Source organism: Coregonus lavaretus (assembly GCF_964263955.1).
Source record: "Coregonus lavaretus genome assembly, chromosome: 5".
In the NCBI taxonomy this organism is placed as follows: Eukaryota; Metazoa; Chordata; class Actinopteri; order Salmoniformes; family Salmonidae; genus Coregonus; species Coregonus lavaretus.
Genome location: NC_139992.1, coordinates 25,915,139 through 25,934,641, shown reverse-complemented (window position 1 = coordinate 25,934,641; position 19,503 = coordinate 25,915,139). Strand labels below are relative to the sequence as shown.

The following is a 19,503-nucleotide window of genomic DNA, read 5'->3' as shown; positions in this document are numbered from 1 at the left end:
CCCAGTGCTACCCTCTGTAGCACCTTGTGGTTAGATGCCAAGAAGTTGCCATACCAAGCGGTGATGCAGCCAGTCAAGATGCTCTCAATGGTGCAGCTGTATAACACTTTTACAGGTGTTACCAGTTTGGAGTTTTGTACTTTTCTGTGGAAATGAAACATGCTTTTTGTGTGTCTTTAGCTAGGTTTCCATCCAATTGGTGACAGATTTTCATGTGAATATTTTAGAATCAGCATAAAGAAAATGTGAATTTTCCCACCAGTGGGATGTTTCCACCAAATTGGCATGTTGCGGATAAAAATCAGTGCGTGATGATAAAGTGCACACAAAATGTACTTGTTCGCTTAAGTTTTCATGTATCTAATAAAAATCTAGTTACATTTGTTTCCATCGCATTTTCAACTCTACCGATAGTTTTGTCAGAAAAACTGTTGAGTTAAATAGCAAATGTGCCTACTCTGGTCTTGGCACCTGCGCTCTACCTCACAGCTTGCAGATACAGTGCGGGTAGGCAGTGCGGGTTGTCTAGTTTACATGATGAGATTATTATGGATAAGAGCGAGAATATTTGTATTTGTCGAAAGGCAGTCAAGCATCGATCATCATGTCACCAGAATAAGATCATTGATATTTATTGAAAATCAGCATCAAGCTCATCACTGTGCACTTTCACCACCCTGTGAAGTTCATCATAACTTATTTAATCTGTAGCCTAATAAACTGAATGGCTTCCCGAGTCGTAGTGGGAGGAAAACACACCATATCATCGCTTGACTCCAAATGGAATATTGACTTCGATATAATGGTTATTATATCAATATTTGTGCATAAATGCATTTCCACAATTAATTTTTCCGACATAAAAAGATCCCACCATGTCCAACAAAGAAATGATCTGTCGCATTTACACTGTAACTTCCAGTTTCTATCACAGCTGACATGATTTTTTTTTATAAGATATGACCGTATTCGCATAAAAACAGTGGCTAGAAACGTGGTTTGTTCTGGACCTGTTAGTTGTTTTAGCACCCTTTAGTGGTAGTTTAAGTGCAGCAGCGCAGAATTGACCTGTTTGTGACAGGAAGCAGTTCCAGATGTGAAGCAATTTGTAATATGTGCAAGTGTGACAGAGTAGTTACAATCCTTCTTTATAAGCTTTGTAAGACGCAATGTCTGTAAGTACATTTGTTTATTAACACGACAAATGTTTATCGACCATTGTTTTGATGTTTCTGTAAGTCTCTGTAAAGAATTTTGTTAGCTTTTAGCTACTTAGCATCAGCTTCTGTGCTGTTTCTCCATAGGGATACCTAGCTTAGCAATATCAAGCATACATCTGCATTTATTGACTTTATTTCATACATTTAGTGCAGTTATTGTGTAAGAAATTCTGTACTCTGTCTCTGTAACTGAAACATGACCTTTTGCGTTTGTTGCAGTTTCACACTGTTATTCAAGTAAACTTCCAAAACGGCACCCTGCTTCTCATGGAGTTATTTGAATGACTGTTTAGCTAACTGGATAGCTGGATAAGAGCTACTGTACAATTAGTGAGTCCAGTATATGGTTAGTGAAACTTAATACCTCAGGTGCAGGTACCTCACACCAGAAGGTGAGCTAAAACCCAAGAACAGCGCCGGAGAAGATGGCTGCGGTTTTACAGCCCTCTAACCAATTGTACTATTATGTGTGTTTTTCCGCGTTATTTGTAATTTATTTTGTACATAATGTTTCTGCCATCGTCTCTTATAACCAAAAAGAGCTTCTGGATATCAGGACAGCGATAACTCACCTCGTATTGGACGAAGATTTTTTCTTCAACGAGGCGGCCGCGAAGGATATCATACAGACACCCGACAAGGCCCAAATCCCCGTCATTCGCGTGAGGAAGAGACGGAGATATCGCGGACGCAGATCGGGGTAAGGATCCGACGGCGAGCGAGTAAACTGCCTCTTCCATCAATCCTATTAGCCAACGTTCAATCTTTTGAAAATAAAATGGACGATTTAAGATTACGGTTATCCTACCAACGGGACATAAAAAACTGTAATATCTTATGTTTCACGGAGTCGTGGCTGAACGACAACAATGATAACATTCAGCTAGCAGGCTATACGCTACATCGGCAGGACAGAACGGCTGACTCCGGTAAGACAAGGGGTGGCGGTCTGTGTATATTTGTAAACAACAGCTGGTGCACAAAATCAAATACTAAGGAAGTCTCGAGGTTTTGCTCGCCTGAGGTAGAGTATCTTATGATAAGCTGTAGACCACACTATTTACCAAGAGAGTTTTCATCTATATGTTTCATAGCTGTCTATTTACCACCACAAACCAATGCTGGCATTAAGATTGCACTGAATGAGTTGTACAAGGCCATTAATCAACAGGAAAACGCTCATCCAGATGCAGCGCTCCTAGTGGCCGGGGACTTTAATGCAGGGAAACTTAAATCCGTTCTACCTAATTTCTACCAGCATGTTAAATGTGCAACCAGAGGGAAAAAAAACTCTAGACCACCTTTACTCCACACACAGAGACGCATACAAAGCTCTCCCTCGCCCTCCATTTGGCAAATCTGACCATAACTCTATCCTCCTGATTCCTGCTTATAAGCAAAGACTAAAGCAGGAAGCACCAGTGACTCGGTTAATAAAAAAGTGGTCAGATGACGCAGATGCTAAGCTACAGGACTGTTTTGCTAGCACAGACTGGAACATGTTCCGGGATTCTTCAGACAGCATTGAGGAGTACACCACATCAGTCACTGGCTTCATCAATAAGTGCATCGATGACGTCGTCCCCACAGTGACCGTACGTACATACCCCAACCAGAAGCCATGGATTACAGGAAACATCCGCACTGAGCTAAAGGGTAGAGCTGCCGCTTTCAAGGAACGGGACTCTAACCCGGACACCTATAAGAAATCCCGCTATGACCTCCGACGAACCATCAAACAGGCAAAGAGTCAATACAGGTCTAAGATTGAATCATACTACACTGGCTCTGACGCTCGTCGGATGTGGCAGGGCTTGAAAACTATTACAGACTACAAAGGGAAGCACAGCCGCGAGCTGCCCAGTGACACAAGCCTACCAGACGAGCTAAACCACTTCTATGCTCGCTTCGAGGCAAGCAACACTGAAGCATGCATGAGAGCACCAGCTGTTCCGGATGACTATGTGATCACGCTCTCCGTAGCCGATGTGTGTAAGACTTTTAAGCAGGTCAACATTCACAAGGCCGCAGGGCCAGACGGATTACCAGGACGTGTACTCCGAGCATGTGCTGACCAACTGGCAAGTGTCTTCACTGACATTTTCAACATGTCCCTGACTGAGTCTGTAATACCAACATGTTTCAAGCAGACCACCATAGTCCCCGTGCCCAAGGACTCTAAGATAACCTGCCTAAATGACTACCGACCCGTAGCACTGACGTCTGTAGCCATGAAGTGCTTTGAAAGACTGGTCATGGCTCACATCAACAGCATTATCCCAGAAACCCTAGACCCACTCCAATTTGCATACCGCCCCAACAGATCCACAGATGATGCAATCTCTATCGCACTCCACACTGCCCTTTCCCACCTGGACAAGAGGAACACCTACGTGAGAATGCTATTCATTGACTACAGCTCAGCATTCAACACCATAGTGCCCTCTAAGCTCATCACTAAGCTAAGGATCCTGGGACTAAACACCTCCCTCTGCAACTGGATCCTGGACTTCCTGACGGGCCGCCCCCAGGTGGTAAGGGTAGGTAACAACACATCTGCCACACTGATCCTCAACACGGGGGCCCCTCAGGGGTGCGTGCTCAGTCCCCTCCTGTACTCTCTGTTCACCCATGACTGCATGGCCAGGCACGACTCCAACACCATCATTAAGTTTGCCGACGACACAACAGTGGTAGGCCTGATCACCGACAACGATGAGACAGCCTATAGGGAGGAGGTCAGAGATCTGGCCGTGTGGTGCCAGGACAACAACCTCTCCCTCAACGTGACCAAGACAAAGGAGATGATTGTGGACTACAGGAAAAAAAAGAGGACTGAGCACGCCCCCATTCTCATCGACGGGGCTGTAGTGGAACAGGTTGAGAGCTTCAAGTTCCTTGGTGTCCACATCACCAACGAACTATCATGGTCCAAACACACCAAGACAGTCGTGAAGAGGGCACGACAAAGCCTATTCCCCCTCAGGAGACTAAAAAGATTTGGCATGGGTCCTCAGATCCTCAAAAAATTCTAAAGCTGCACCATCGAGAACATCCTGACTGGTTGCATCACCGCCTGGTATGGCAACTGCTTGGCCTCCGACCGCAAGGCACTACAGAGGGTAGTGCGTACGGCCCAGTACATCACTGGGGCCAAGCTTCCTGCCATCCAGGACCTCTATACCAGGCGGTGTCAGAGGAAGACCCTCAAAATTGTCAAAGACTCCAGCCACCCTAGTCATAGACTGTTCTCTCTGCTACCGCACGGCAAGCGGTACCGGAGTGCCAAGTCTAGGTCCAAAAGACTTCTCAACAGCTTCTACCCCCAAGCCATAAGACTCCTGAACAGCTAATCATGGCTACCCGGACTATTTGCACTGCCCCCCCACCCCATCCTTTTTACGCTGCTGCTACTCTGTTAAGTATTTATGCATAGTCACTTTAACTCTACCCACATATACATATTACCTCAACTAGCCGGTGCCCCCGCACATTGACTCTGCAACGGTACCCCCCTGTATATATAGCCTCCCTACTGTCAATTTATTTTACTTCTGCTCTTTTTTTCTCAACACTTTTGTTGTTTTATTCTTACTTTTTTTGTTTAAAATAAATGCACTGTTGGTTAAGGGCTGTAAGTAAGCATTTCACTGTAATGTCTGCACCTGTTGTATTCGGCGCATGTGACCAATAAAATTTGATTTGATTTGATAAAGCCGGATTTGCCCAAACCTCAAATACTGTACAGTAAATGTGTAGATACAGTGGGGAAAAAAAGTATTTAGTCAGCCACCAATTGTGCAAGTTCTCCCACTTAAAAAGATGAGTGAGGCCTGTAATTTTCATCATAGGTACAGGTCAACTATGACGGACAAATTGAGAAATGTTTTTCCAGAAAATCACATTGTAGGATTTGTAATGAATTTATTTGCAAATTATGGTGGAAAATAAGATTTCTGGCTCTCACAGACCTGTAACTTCTTCTTTAAGAGGCTCCTCTGTCCTCCACTCGTTACCTGTATTAATGGCACCTGTTTGAACTTGTTATCAGTATAAAAGACACCTGTCCACAACCTCAAACAGTCACACTCCAAACTCCACTATGGCCAAGACCAAAGAGCTGTCAAAGGACACCAGAAACAAAATTGTAGACCTGCACCAGGCTGGGAAGACTGAATCTGCAATAGGTAAGCAGCTTGGTTTGAAGAAATCAACTGTGGGAGCAATTATTAGGAAATGGAAGACATACAAGACCACTGATAATCTCCCTCGATCTGGGGCTCCACGCAAGATCTCACCCCGTGGGGTCAAAATGATCACAAGAACGGTGAGCAAAAATCCCAGAACCACACGGGGGGACCTAGTGAATGACCTGCAGAGAGCTGGGACCAAAGTAACAAAGCCTACCATCAGTAACACACTACGCCGCCAGGAACTCAAATCCTGCAGTGCAGACGTGTCCCCCTGCTTAAGCCAGTACATGTCCAGGCCCGTCTGAAGTTTGCTAGAGTGCATTTGGATGATCCAGAAGAGGATTGGGAGAATGTCATATGGTCAGATGAAACCAAAATAGAACTTTTTGGTAAAAACTCAACTCGTCGTGTTTGGAGGACAAAGAATGCTGAGTTGCATCCAAAGAACACCATACCTACTGTGAAGCATGGGGGTGGAAACATCATGCTTTGGGGCTGTTTTTCTGCAAAGGGACCAGGACGACTGATCCGTGTAAAGGAAAGAATGAATGGGGCCATGTATCGTGAGATTTTGAGTGAAAACCTCCTTCCATCAGCAAGGGCATTGAAGATGAAACGTGGCTGGGTCTTTCAGCATGACAATGATCCCAAACACACCGCCCGGGCAACAAAGGAGTGGCATCGTAAGAAGCATTTCAAGGTCCTGGAGTGGCCTAGCCAGTCTCCAGATCTCAACCCCATAGAAAATCTTTGGAGGGAGTTGAAAGTCCGTGTTGCCCAGCGACAGCCCCAAAACATCACTGCTCTAGAGGAGATCTGCATGGAGGAATGGGCCAAAATACCAGCAACAGTGTGTGAAAACCTTGTGAAGACTTACAGAAAACGTTTGACCTGTGTCATTGCCAACAAAGGGTATATAACAAAGTATTGAGAAACTTTTGTTATTGACCAAATACTTATTTTCCACCATAATTTGCAAATAAAATCATAAAAAATCCTACAATGTGGTTTTCTGGATTTTTTTTTTCTCATTTTGTCTGTCATAGTTGAAGTGTACCTATGATGAAAATTACAGGCCTCTCTCATCTTTTTAAGTGGGAGAACTTGCACAATTGGTGGCTGACTAAATACTTTTTTCCCCCACTGTACTAATGATGCCTATTGCAACATGAGCATTTGAATAAGTTTCACATGGCTGGCTGTGTGTTTGTTTTTTCACTGAAATGTACAATTAATGACTAGTTAATATTTTCTGTTCTCTATTTGTTTGTTTGTTTGTTTGCTGGTCATAGTTCCTCCAGTGGTGAGTGTTACAGTTGGTGTCCCTCCTGTCGTTGGGGAGAATGAGGTTTTCTTTTCAACCTGTTTGGCTGCTGGTGCCAAGCCACAGGCAGAAGTGAGGTGGAACACGGATGCATTCGGCAGTTTATTGAGGACAGTGACCAACTCCACCCAGCACGCCAACGGCACCACCACGGTAGTCAGCCACCTGCTCGGGGTGCCAACCAGAGCAGCCAATCAGCAGCAGGTTCAGTGTGTGGTCAACCAGTCTGCCATGACAACAGAGAGGACCCTGACCTACACAATCGACATCCACTGTAAGTATAGACCCTCTGCCTTCACTGGCTGTGGGCCTAGTAGCCCCTCTAACCAGTCTCTGTGTGTGTGTGTATAGTAGGCCTCTACCTATGGAGCCTGTTCTGCTGCTTCTGCCCTGACCACTTTTATTCCTGTCCATCTAATCTAGGCTGTAACAACTGTTATTGTCTTTAGCTTAAACACAGTTCTGAGACAGAGTGGAATGGGCCTTTACAAGTCTATCATTGTACTGCTCCGCTACTGGAAATAATCCAACTGAAATGGAGGAAGATCAGGTTCACACACAAATGACTGCATTCTTAGACTCCTACCTTATCTGTGGATTTAAGCTTCACCACTGCCCACTCCTTGCAGACTAGAGTCATTGTTATGGGTGTCATATACAGTACCTGTCAAAAGTTTGGACACACCTACTCATTGACTGGTACTGTATCTGTCTTGGTGTGTGTGTAGGCCTTATTGACATTCTATAGCTGCAGTAACTGTAACTCCTTTCTTTCTTTCTTTCATTCTTTCAATTCATTTTAAGGGGCTTTATTGGCATGGGAAACATATGTTTACATTGCCAAAGCAAGTAAAATGGATAATAAACAAAAGTGAAATAAATAATATAAAATTAACAGTAAACATTACACTCAAATGTAATTATGTCTATATACAGTATTGTAACGATGTGCAAATAGTTAAAGTACAAAAGGGAAAATAAATCAACGTAAATATAGGTTGTATTTACAATGGTGTTTGTTCTTCACTGGTTGCCCTTTTCTTGTGGCAACAGGTCACAAATCTTGCTGCTATGATTGCACACTGTGGTATTTCACTCAATAGATATGGGAGTTTATCCAAATTTGAATTTTGTGGGCAGTGTGCGCATAGCCTGTCTTCTCTTGAGAGCCAGGTCTGCCTACGGCTGCCTATTTCAATATCAAGGCTATGTTCACTGAGTCTGTACATAGTCAAAGCTTTCCTTAATTTTGGGTCAGTCACAGTGGTCAGGTATTCTGCTACTGTGTACTCTTTGTTTAGGGCCAAATAGCTCTGTTTTGTTGTTAATTCTTTCCAACGTGTCAAGTAATTATCTTTTTGATTTCTCATGATTTAGTTGGGTCTAATTGTGTTGCTGTCCTGGGACTTTGTGGGGTCTGTTTGTGTTTGTGAACAGAGCCCCATGACCAGCTTGCTTAGGGGACTCTTCTCCATGTTCATCTCTCTGTAGGTGATTGCTTTGTTATGGAAGGTTTGGGAATCACTTCCTTTTAGGTGGTTGTAGAATTAAACAGCTCTTTTCTGGATTTTGATCATTAGCAGGTATCGGCCTAATTCTGCTCTGCATGCATTATTTGGTGTTTTATGTTGTACACAGAGGATATTTTTGCAGAATTCTGCATGCGGAGTCTCAATTTGGTGTTTGTCCCATTTTGTGAATTATTGGTTGGTGAGCGGATCCCAGACCTCACAACCATGAAGGGCAATGGGTTCTATAACTGATTCAAGTATTTTTAGCCAGATCATAATTGGTATGTGAAAATATATGTTCCTTTTGATGGCATAGAAGGACCTTCTTGCCTTGTCTATCAGATTGTTCACAGCTTTGTGGAAGTTACCTGTGGTGCTGATGTTTAGGCCGAGGTATGTATAGTTTTTTTGTGTGCTCTAGGGCAACGGTGTCTAGATTGTGGTGTCTGTATTTGTGGTCTGGGCAACTGGAACATTATTTTTGTCTTACTGAGATTTACTGTCAGGGCCCAGGTCTGACAGAATCTGTGCAGAAGACCTAGGTGATGCTCTAGGCCCTTCTTGGTTGGGGACAAAAGCACCAGATCCTCAGAAAACAGTAGACATTTGACATCAGATTCTGGTAGGGTGAGGCCAGATGCTGCAGACTGTTCTAGTGCCCTTGCCAATTCGTTGATATACACAGTGCATTCGGAAAGTATTCAGACCCCATGACTTTTTCCACATTTTTTTTCGTTACAGCCTTATTCTAAAATGCATTTTTTTTTTTTATGTTTCCCTAATCAATCTATACTCAATACCCCATAATGACAAAGCAAAAACAGGTTTTTAGAAGGGGAAAAAACCCCTGAAATATCACATTTACAAAAGTATTCAGATCCTTTACTCAGTAATTTGTTGAACACCTTTGGCAGTGATTACGGCCTCAAGTCTTCTTGGATATGATGCTACAAGCTTGGCACTCCTGTATTTGGGGAGTTTCTCCCATTGTTCTCTGCAGACCATCTCAAGCTCTGTCAGTTTGGATGGGGAGCGTCGCTGCACAGCTATTTTCAGGTCTCTCCAGAGATGTTCGATCGGGTTCAAGTCCGGGCTCTGGCTGGGCCACTCAAGGACATTCAGAGACTGTCCCGAAGCCACTCCTGCATTGTTTTGGCTGTGTGCTTAGGGTCGTTGTCCTGATCGAAGGTGAACCGTCACCCCAATCTGAGGTCCCGAGCGCTCTGGAGCAGGTTTTCATCAAGGATCTCTCTGTACTTTGCTCCATTCATCTTTCCCTCGATCCTGACTAGTCATTCCCCCAGCATGATGCTGCCACCACCATGCTTCACCGTAGGGATGGTGCCAGGTTTCCTCCAGACGTGATGCTTGGCATTCAGGCCAAAGAGTTCAATCTTGGTTTCATCAGACCAGACAATCTTGTTTCTCATGGTCTGAGAGTCTTTAGATGAACTCCAAGCGGGCTCTCGTGCTTTTTACTGAGGAGTGGCTTCCATCTGGGCCACTCTACCATAAAGGCCTGTTGGTGGAGTGCTGCAGAGATTGTTGTCCTTCTGGAAGGTTCTCCCATCTCCGCAGAGGAACTATGGGGCTCTGTCAGAGTGACCATCAGGTTCTTGGTCACCTCCCTGACCAAGGCCCTTCTCCCCCTATTGCTCAGTTTGGCCGGGCGGCCAGCTCTTGGAAGAGTCTTGGTGGTTCCAAACTTCTTCCATTTAATAACGAGGGAGGCCACTGTGTTCTTGTGGACCTTCATTGCTGCAGACATTCCCCATATCTGCGCCTCGACACAATCCTGTCTCGGAGCACTACTGATAATAACTTTGACCTCATGGCTTGTTTTTTGCTCTGACATGCACTGTCAACTGTGGGACCTTATATAGACAGGGGTGTGCCTTTCCAAATCATGTCCAATCAATTGAATTTACGACAGGTGGACTCCAATCAAATTGTAGAAACATGTCAAGGATGATCAATGGAAACAGGATGCACCTTAGCTCAATTTCGAGTCTCATAGCAAAGGGTCTGAATACTTATGTATGTAAGGCATCCCTTATGTGTTTTTTGCCCATTTTAACCACCCACTTGTTGTTTGTGTACATGGATTTTATAATGTTGTATGTTTTTCCCCCAACACCACTTTCCATCAATTTGTATAGCAGACACTCATGCCTCCCTTTCTCTCTCCCTCCCTCTCTCTCCATAGATCCACCTCAGACAGTGAACATTACCCTTAGTGAGGCCTCCCAAGCCACAGTGTTCCTATGTGTAGCAGACAGCAACCCAAAAGCCAACTACACCTGGACCAGGTAGCCTATGCTTTCACACTCCTACAGTGCCTTTAGAAGGTATTCATACCCCTTGACTTATTCCACATTTTGTTGTGTTACAGCCTGAATACAAAATGGATTAAATATTTATTTTTTTACCCATCTACAAACAATACCAAATAATGACAAAGTGAAAACATGTATTTAGATATGTTTGCAAATGTATTGAAAATGAAATGCAGAAATATCTAATTTACATAAGCATTCCCACCACTAAGTCAATACATGTTAAAATCACCTTTGGCAGTGATTACAGCTGTGAGATTTTCTGGGTTAAGTATCTAATAGCTTTTCACACCTGGATTGTACAATATTTTCCCATTTATTATTTTCAAAATTCTTCAAACTCTGTCTAATTGGTTGTTGTTCATTGCTACACAACTATTTTCAAGTGTTACCATAGATTTTCAAGTAGATTTAAGTCAAAACTGTAACTTGGCCACTCAGCGACATTCACTGTCTTCTTGGTAAGCATCTCTAGTGTAGATTTAGCCTTGTGTTTTAGGTAATTGTCCTGCTGAAAGATGAATTAATCCATAATAAGTATATAGGTTGAGAACTTTTGTGAAAGAGCACAGTTTGGGGGATATGGCATGTAGAGGCAAACCGGATGGACATCATGAAAATGATCAGAGAGGTTGTGGGTAGAGAAAGTTCAGGAGTAAAAACAAACAAAATATAATTATTGTATTATTTTATGTGTCCATAAAATGTCAATTGTATGTAGAGGCCTAAGTGTTGTTGTTCACTAGTTTTAATTAAATTAAGGGAGGGGTGATGGGGTTGGAAAGTAATAAATGAAAATCTACCACCCAAAAAAAATAACAAAGATTAATTAATCTCCCAGTGTTTGGTAGAAAGCAGACTGAACCAGGTTTTCCTGTAGGATTTAGCCTGTGCTTAGCTCCATTCCGTTTCTTTTTTTATCCTGAAAAACTCCCCAGTCATTAACGATTACGAGCATACTCATAACATGATGCAGCCACAACTCTACTTGAAAATATGGAGAGTGGTACTCAGTAATGTGTTGTATTGGATTTGCACCAAACATAACACTTTGTATTCAGGACAGAAAGTTAATTGCTTTGCCACATTTTTTAAGTATTTCTTCAGTGCTTTATTGCAAACAGGATGCATGTTTTGGAATATTTGTATTCTGTATAGGTTTCCTTCTTTACACTCTGTCAATTAGGTTAGTATTGTGGAGTAACTACGATGTTGTTGATCCATCCTAAGTTTTCTCCTATCACAGCCATTAAGCTCTGTAACTGTTTTAAAGTCCACCTTTGGCCTCATGGTGAAATCCCTGAGCGGTTTCCTTACTCTCCGGCAACTGAGTAAAAAAAAATTGGGGGGGTAGATTGTAGCTTCCATCAATGTGATTGTCTGCATCATTTCCAATCCCCCATACAGTCAGGGGAAAAAGGTATTTGATCCCCTGCTGATTTTTTACGTTTGCCCACTGACAAAGACATGATCAGTCTATAATTTTAATGGTAGGTTTATTTGAACAGTGAGAGACAGAATAACAACAACAAAATCCAGAAAAATGCATGTCAAAAATGTTATAAATTGATTAGCATTTTAATGAGGGAAATAGGTATTTGACCCCTCTGCAAAACATGACTTAGTACTTGGTGGCAAAACCCTTGTTGGCAATCAGAGGTCAGATGTTTCTTGTAGTTGGCCACCAGGTTTGCACACATCTCAGGAGGGATTTTGTCCCACTCCTCTTTGCAGATCTTCTCCAAGTCATTAAGGTTTCGAGGCTGACGTTTGGCAACTCGAACCTTCAGCTCCCTCCACAGATTTTCTATGGGATTAAGGTCTGGATACTGGCTAGGCCACTCCAGGACCTTAATGTGCTTCTTCTTGAGCCACTCCTTTGTTGCCTTGGCCGTGTGTTTTGGGTCATTGTCATGCTGGAATACCCATCCACGACCTATTTTCAATGCCCTGGCTGAGGGAAGGAGGTTCTCACCCAAGATTTGACGGTACATGGCCCCGTCCATCGTCCCTTTGATGCGGTGAAGTTGTCCTGTCCCCTTAGCAGAAACCCCCCCCCAAAGCATAATGTTTCCACCTCCATGTTTGACGGTGGGGATGGTGTTCTTGGGGTCATAGGCAGCATTCCTACTCCTCCAAACACGGCGAGTTGAGTTGATGCCAAAGAGCTCGATTTTGGTCTCATCTGACCACAACACTTTCACCCAGTTCTCCTCTGAATCATTCAGATGTTCATTGGCAAACTTCAGACGGGCCTGTATATGTGCTTTCTTGAGCAGGGGGACCTTGCGGGCGCTGCAGTATTTCAGTCCTTCACGGCGTAGTGTGTTACCAATTGTTTTCTTGGTGACTATGGTCCCAGCTGCCTTGAGATCATTGACAAGATCCTCCCATGTAGTTCTGGGCTGATTTCCACGATGTGAGATCTTGCATGGAGCCCCAGGCCGAGGGAGATTGACAGTTTTTTTGTGTTTCTTCCATTTGCGAATAATCGCACCAACTGTTGTCACCTTCTCACCAAGCTGCTTGGCGATGGTCTTGTAACCCATTCCAGCCTTGTGTATGTCTACAATCTTGTCCCTGACATCCTTGGAGAGCTCTTTGGTCTTGGCCATGGTGGAGAGTTTGGAATCTGATTGATTGATTGCTTCTGTGGACAGGTGTCTTTTATACAGGTAACAAGCTGAGATTAGGAGCACTCCCTTTAAGAGTGTGCTCCTAATCTCAGCTCGTTACCTGTATAAAAGACACCTGGGAGCCAGAAATATTTCTGATTGCGAGGGGGTCAAATACGTATTTCCCTCATTAAAATGCAAATCAATTTATAACATTTTTGACATGCGTTTTTCTGGATTTTTTTGTTGTTATTCTGTCTCTCACTGTTCAAATAAACCTACCATTAAAATGATAGAAATGATCAGTCTTTGTCAGTGGGCAAATGTACAAAATCAGCAGGGGATAAAATACTTTTTTCCCCTCACTGTATATATATACAGTGGGGAGAACAAGTATTTGATACACTGCCGATTTTGCAGGTTTTCCTACTTACAAAGCATGTAGAGGTCTGTAATTTTTATCATAGGTACACTTCAACTGTGAGAGACGGAATCTAAAACAAAAATCCAGAAAATCACATTGTATGATTTTTAAGTAATTAATTTGCATTTTATTGCATGACATAAGTATTTGATACATCAGAAAAGCAGAACTTAATATTTGGTACAGAAATCTTTGTTTGCAATTACAGAGATCATACGTTTCCTGTAGGTCTTGACCAGGTTTGCACACACTGCAGCAGGGACTTTGGCCCACTCCTCCATACAGACCTTCTCCAGATCCTTCAGGTTTCGGGGCTGTCGCTGGGCAATACGGACTATCAGCTCCCTCCAAAGATTTTCTATTGGGTTCAGGTCTGGAGACTGGCTAGGCCACTCCAGGACCTTGAGATGCTTCTTACGGAGCCACTCCTTAGTTGCCCTGGCTGTGTGTTTCGGGTCGTTGTCATGCTGGAAGACCCAGCCACGACCCATCTTCAATGCTCTTACTGAGGGAAGGAGGTTGTTTGCCAAGATCTCGCGATACATGGCCCCATCCATCCTCCCCTCAATACGGTGCAGTCGTCCTGTCCCCTTTGCAGAAAAGCATCCCCAAAGAATGATGTTTCCACCTCCATGCTTCACGGTTGGGATGGTGTTCTTGGGATTGTACTCATCCTTTTTCTTCCTCCAAACACGGCGAGTGGAGTTTAGACCAAAAAGCTCATCAGACCACATGACCTTCTCCCATTCCTCCTCTGAATCATCCAGATGGTCATTGGCAAACTTCAGACGGGCCTGGACATGCGCTGGCTTGAGCAGGGGGACCTCGCGTGTGCTGCAGGATTTTAATCCATGACGGCGTAGTGTGTTACTAATGGTTTTCTTTGAGACTGTGGTCCCAGCTCTCTTCAGGTCATTGACCAGGTCCTGCCGTGTAGTTCTGGGCTGATCCCTCACCTTCCTCATGATGATTGATGCCCCACGAGGTGAGATCTTGGAGCCCCAGACCGAGGGTGATTGACCGTCATCTTGAATATTTTCTAATAATTGCGCCAACAGTTGTTGCCTTCTCACCAAGCTGCTTGCCTATTGTCCTGTAGCCCATCCCATCCTTGTGCAGGTCTACAATGTTATCCCTGATGTCCTTACACAGCTCTCTGGTCTTGGCCATTGTGGAGAGGTTGGAGTCTGTTTGATTGAGTGTGTGGACAGGTGTCTTTTATACAGGTAATGAGTTCAAACAGGTGCAGTTAATACAGGTAATGAGTGGAGAACAGGAGGGCTTCTTAAAGAAAAACTAACATGTCTGTGAGAGCCGGAATTCTTACTGGTTGGTAGGTGATCATACTCATGTCATGCAATAAAATGCAAATTAATTACTTAAAAATCATACAATGTGATTTTCTGGATTTTTGTTTTAGATTCCGTCTCTCACAGTTGAAGTATACCTATGATAAAAATTACAGACCTCTATATGCTTTGTAAGTAGGAAAACCTGCAAAATCGGCAGTGTATCAAATACTTGTTCTCCCCACTGTGTGTGTGTGTGTGTATGTACAGTGGGGGAAAAAAGTATTTCGTCAGCCACCAATTGTGCAAGTTCTCCCACTTAAAAAGATGAGAGAGGCCTGTAATTTGCATCATAGGTACACGTCAACTATGACAGACAAATTAAGAAAAAAAAATCCAGAAAATCACATTCTAGGATTTTTTATGAATTTATTTGCAAATTATGGTGGAAAATAAGTATTTGGTCACCTACAAATAAGCAAGATTTCTGGCTCTCACAGACCTGTAACTTCTTCTTTAAGAGGCTCCTCTGTCCTCCACTCGTTACCTGTATTAATGGCACCTGTTTGAACTTGTTATCAGTATAAAAGACACCTGTCCACAACCTCAAACAGTCACACTCCAAACTCCACTATGGCCAAGACCAAAGAGCTGTCAAAGGACACCAGAAACAAAATTGTAGACCTGCACCAGGCTGGGAAGACTGAATCTGCAATAGGTAAGCAGCTTGGTTTGAAGAAATCAACTGTAGGAGCAATTATTAGGAAATGGAAGACATACAAGACCACTGATAATCTCCCTCGATCTGGGGCTCCATGCAAGATCTCACCCCGTGGGGTCAAAATGATCACAAGAACGGTGAGCAAAAATCCCAGAACCACACGGGGGGACCTAGTGAATGACCTGCAGAGAGCTGGGACCAAAGTAACAAAGCCTACCATCAGTCACACACTACGCCGCTAGGGACTCAAATCCTGCAGTGCCAGACGTGTCCCCCTGCTTAAGCCAGTATATGTCCAGGCCCGTCTGAAGTTTGCTAGAGTGCATTTGGATGATCCAGAAGATATAAAAGTATAAAAGACACCTGTCCACAGAAGCAATCAATCAATCAGATTCCAAACTCTCCACCATGGCCAAGACCAAAGAGCTCTCCAAGGATGTCAGGGACAAGATTGTAGACCTACACAAGGCTGGAATGGCCTACAAGACCATCGCCAAGCAGCTTGGTAAGAAGGTGACAACAGTTGGTGCGATTATTCGCAAATGGAAGAAACACAAAATAACTGTCAATCTCCATCAGCCTGGGGCTCCATGCAAGATCTCACCTCGTGGAGTTGCAATGATCATGAGAACGGTGAGGAATCAGCCCAGAACTACATGGGAGGATCTTGTCAATGATCTCAAGGCAGCTGGGACCATAGTCACCAAGAAAACAATTGGTAACACACTATGCCGTGAAGGACTGAAATCCTGCAGCGCCCGCAAGGTCCCCCTGCTCAAGAAAGCACATATACAGGGCTGTCTGAAGTTTGCCAATGAACATCTGAATGATTCAGAGGAGAACTGGGTGAAAGTGTTGTGGTCAGATGAGACCAAAATCGAGCTCTTTGGCATCAACTCAACTCGCCGTGTTTGGAGGAGGAGGAATGCTGCCTATGACCCCAAGAACACCATCCCCACCGTCAAACATGGAGGTGGAAACATTATGCTTTAGGGGGTGTTTTCTGCTAAGGGGACAGGACAACTTCACCGCATCAAAGGGACGATGGACGGGGCCATGTACCGTCAAATCTTGGGTGAGAACCTCCTTCCCTCAGCCAGGGCATTGAAAATAGGTCGTGGATGGGTATTCCAGCATGACAATGACCCAAAACACACGGCCAAGGCAACAAAGGAGTGGCTCAAGAAGACGCACATTAAGGTCCTGGAGTGGCCTAGCCAGTCTCCAGACCTTAATCCCATAGAAAATCTGTGGAGGGAGCTGAAGGTTCAAGTTGCCAAACGTCAGCCTCGAAACCTTAATGACTTGGAGAAGATCTGCAAAGAGGAGTGGAACAAAATCCCTCCTGAGATGTGTGCAAACCTGGTGGCCAACTACAAGAAACGTCTGACCTCTGTGATTGCCAACAAGGGTTTTGCCACCAAGTACTAAGTCATGTTTTGCAGAGGGGTCAAATACTTATTTCCCTCATTAAAATGCAAATCAATTTATAATATTTTTGACATGAGTTTTTCTGGATTTTGTTGTTGTTATTCTGTCTCTCACTGTTCAAATAAACCTACCATTAAAATTATAGACTGATCATGTCTCTGTCAGTGGGCAAACGTACAAAATCAGCAGGGGATCAAATACCTTTTTCACTCAATATATAAAAAAATATCCGAAACTTTGAACATCCCACGAAGCAACATTTTAAATCCATTATTAAAAAGTGGAAAGAATATGGCACCTCAACAAACCTGCCAAGAGAGGGCTGCCCACCAAAACTCACGGCCCAGGCAAGGAGGGCATTAATCAGAGAGGCAACAGAGACCAAAGATAACCCTGAAGGAGCTGCAAAGCTCCACAGCGGAGATTGGAGTATCTGTCCATAGGACCACTTTAAGCCGTACACTCCATAGAGCTGGGCTTTATGGAAAAGTGGGCAGAAAAAAGCCATTGCTTAAAGAAAAAATAAGCAAACACGTTTGGGGTTTACTTGGCTGGTTGCCTGCAGGCTGACCTCGGTCGTCAGTTGAACGATGTTTCCTCTGACACATTGGTGCGGCTGGCTTCCAGGTTAAGCGGGCGGGTGTTAAGGAGCGCAGTTTGGCGGATCATGTTTCGGAGGATGCATAACTCGACCTTCGCCTCTCCCGAGCCCGTTGGGGAGTTGCAGCGATGAGACGGTCTTAATTGGATATGACGAAATTGGGGATAGAAATAAAAATATCACTAAACAATATTCATAACAGGTTTTGTGTGTGTGCTGGCTTGTGTGGTAAAACGTAGGGCAAAAACAAACAAATGGTCAGGCCTTACTTAATTGGGAGCTGGGTACCTTTATACTTAATAGAACTGCAGAATTTTACGAACTTGAGGCTTTGGAATAATTTGATCTGGGTCACAAATGTGCGATTTACCCTCCCCAGGCAACGGCATTAACGACGCAGGATTCAAAGCACCAATTTTATGGAATTGTAGATTTTCCCTATTTGACGTTAACTCCCAATTTGTCCATCTCACACTAGTAATGTCCTGTTAACTATGGTTGCTACAGCGCGTGGAACATACAGATTCACTTTTTGACCCATTTGTAATCGAAGCGGTGTTATGCGAAACCATTTCTGTCGCTGGTACTGCCCTTAGACACGGCGGCATTCCTCTCGCCTCCGAGTCTAACAATTTACTCCAATACATTAATCTCTTTTCCCCCATGATTTTGCGTAACCACCGCACTACAATGCCCTTCCTGGTACAAGTGGCAGATTAGTGCGCAATACATCTTCCATCCTATCAACGTAAACACAAACCCAGTCCTTTTGATGCTGAGTACATCTACACATTTTTGTTGATAGAATGCTGACATCAAAATGCTGGTCTATTGAGCTTTTGATTTTTCTTATGTCGTTGTGGCAACTCACAACAGCGTCTCTGAATTCTTTATTAGATGTGTGGTCCTCTGTAGCTCAGCTGGTAGACCACGGCGCTTGTAACGCCAAGGTAGTGGGTTTCGTTCCCCGGGACCACCCATACACAAAAATGTATGCACGCATGACTGTAAGTCGCTTTGGATAAAAGCGTCTGCTAAATGGCATATTATATTATTGTAATTTTCCGTCAACAGGGAAGTGCTGACCAATTGTATCCAGCTTGCAAAATAAATTCCATATTTGAGCCGAATTGGTAGATTGCTTGTGCGCCTCTTTCAGCGCCTCTATGGCTTTGTTAAACTTTTCTTCCTCTTGCCCCCTTTTAAAGGGAGGATCGGGGCCGCCCGTCACCATTTCAATAGTTATTATTCCGTTGGTGTCTAGGGTGTTTAGATTTCCTCACCCACAGCGCTAATACCATTTTTACTATTTTTCCAGGTAGTGATACTCACTTCCCGGAGAGTAGTTAAGATATAGGTGCCTAATAATTTGATCACGGGACCTAATACCTTGTATTTAAAAACAATACTGAAGCGTCTGACTATTTACTATTGGAGAATACAGGAGACCTAATGTCTTATACCAGTGTCACGCCTCAAGTATCACTGTAGTTGACAACACACACAACCAAAATGATTCACAGTTGTCTTCCTATTTCCACATAATCTGTCACGGTTCCCACCCCAATAGGGCAGAAACCAACCTCTCTCCTTATTGCTACTGCTAATACACACAAATCACTTTTAAACAATGTTCTAATATTCTATCGCTTTTCCAACCATGGAGGAGGCTCTCCTCCAGAAGTTATAGGCAACCTTCTATCGCCGTCCACATTCCCACTCACTCTGCTATTCTCCACCGTATGCACTTCCTTCCTTTGTCCTTCTATGTGGACTACTTCTCTACAACCTACCGTACTAGTACACATGCATGACATTTTATCCATACACACACACAC

General features: G+C 43.7%; 1 protein-coding gene across 11 annotated transcripts in view; it reads left to right on the top strand.

The window, feature by feature from the left end:
* LOC311130025 (nectin-4-like) overlaps window positions 1-19,503 on the top strand; it is a 54,258-nt gene that overhangs the window by 20,583 nt on the left and 14,172 nt on the right. For all 11 annotated transcript variants that reach the window (XR_014613329.1, XR_014613330.1, XM_084162631.1 and 8 more), the window contains 2 exons: window positions 6,706-7,011; window positions 10,455-10,557. Coding sequence is in view for 9 of the 11 variants with exons in the window: in XM_084162631.1 (XP_084018757.1) it covers window positions 6,706-7,011; window positions 10,455-10,557 (409 nt within the window). In the remaining 2 variants the exon portion in view is untranslated. The remainder of the gene's footprint in view (window positions 1-6,705; window positions 7,012-10,454; window positions 10,558-19,503) is intronic.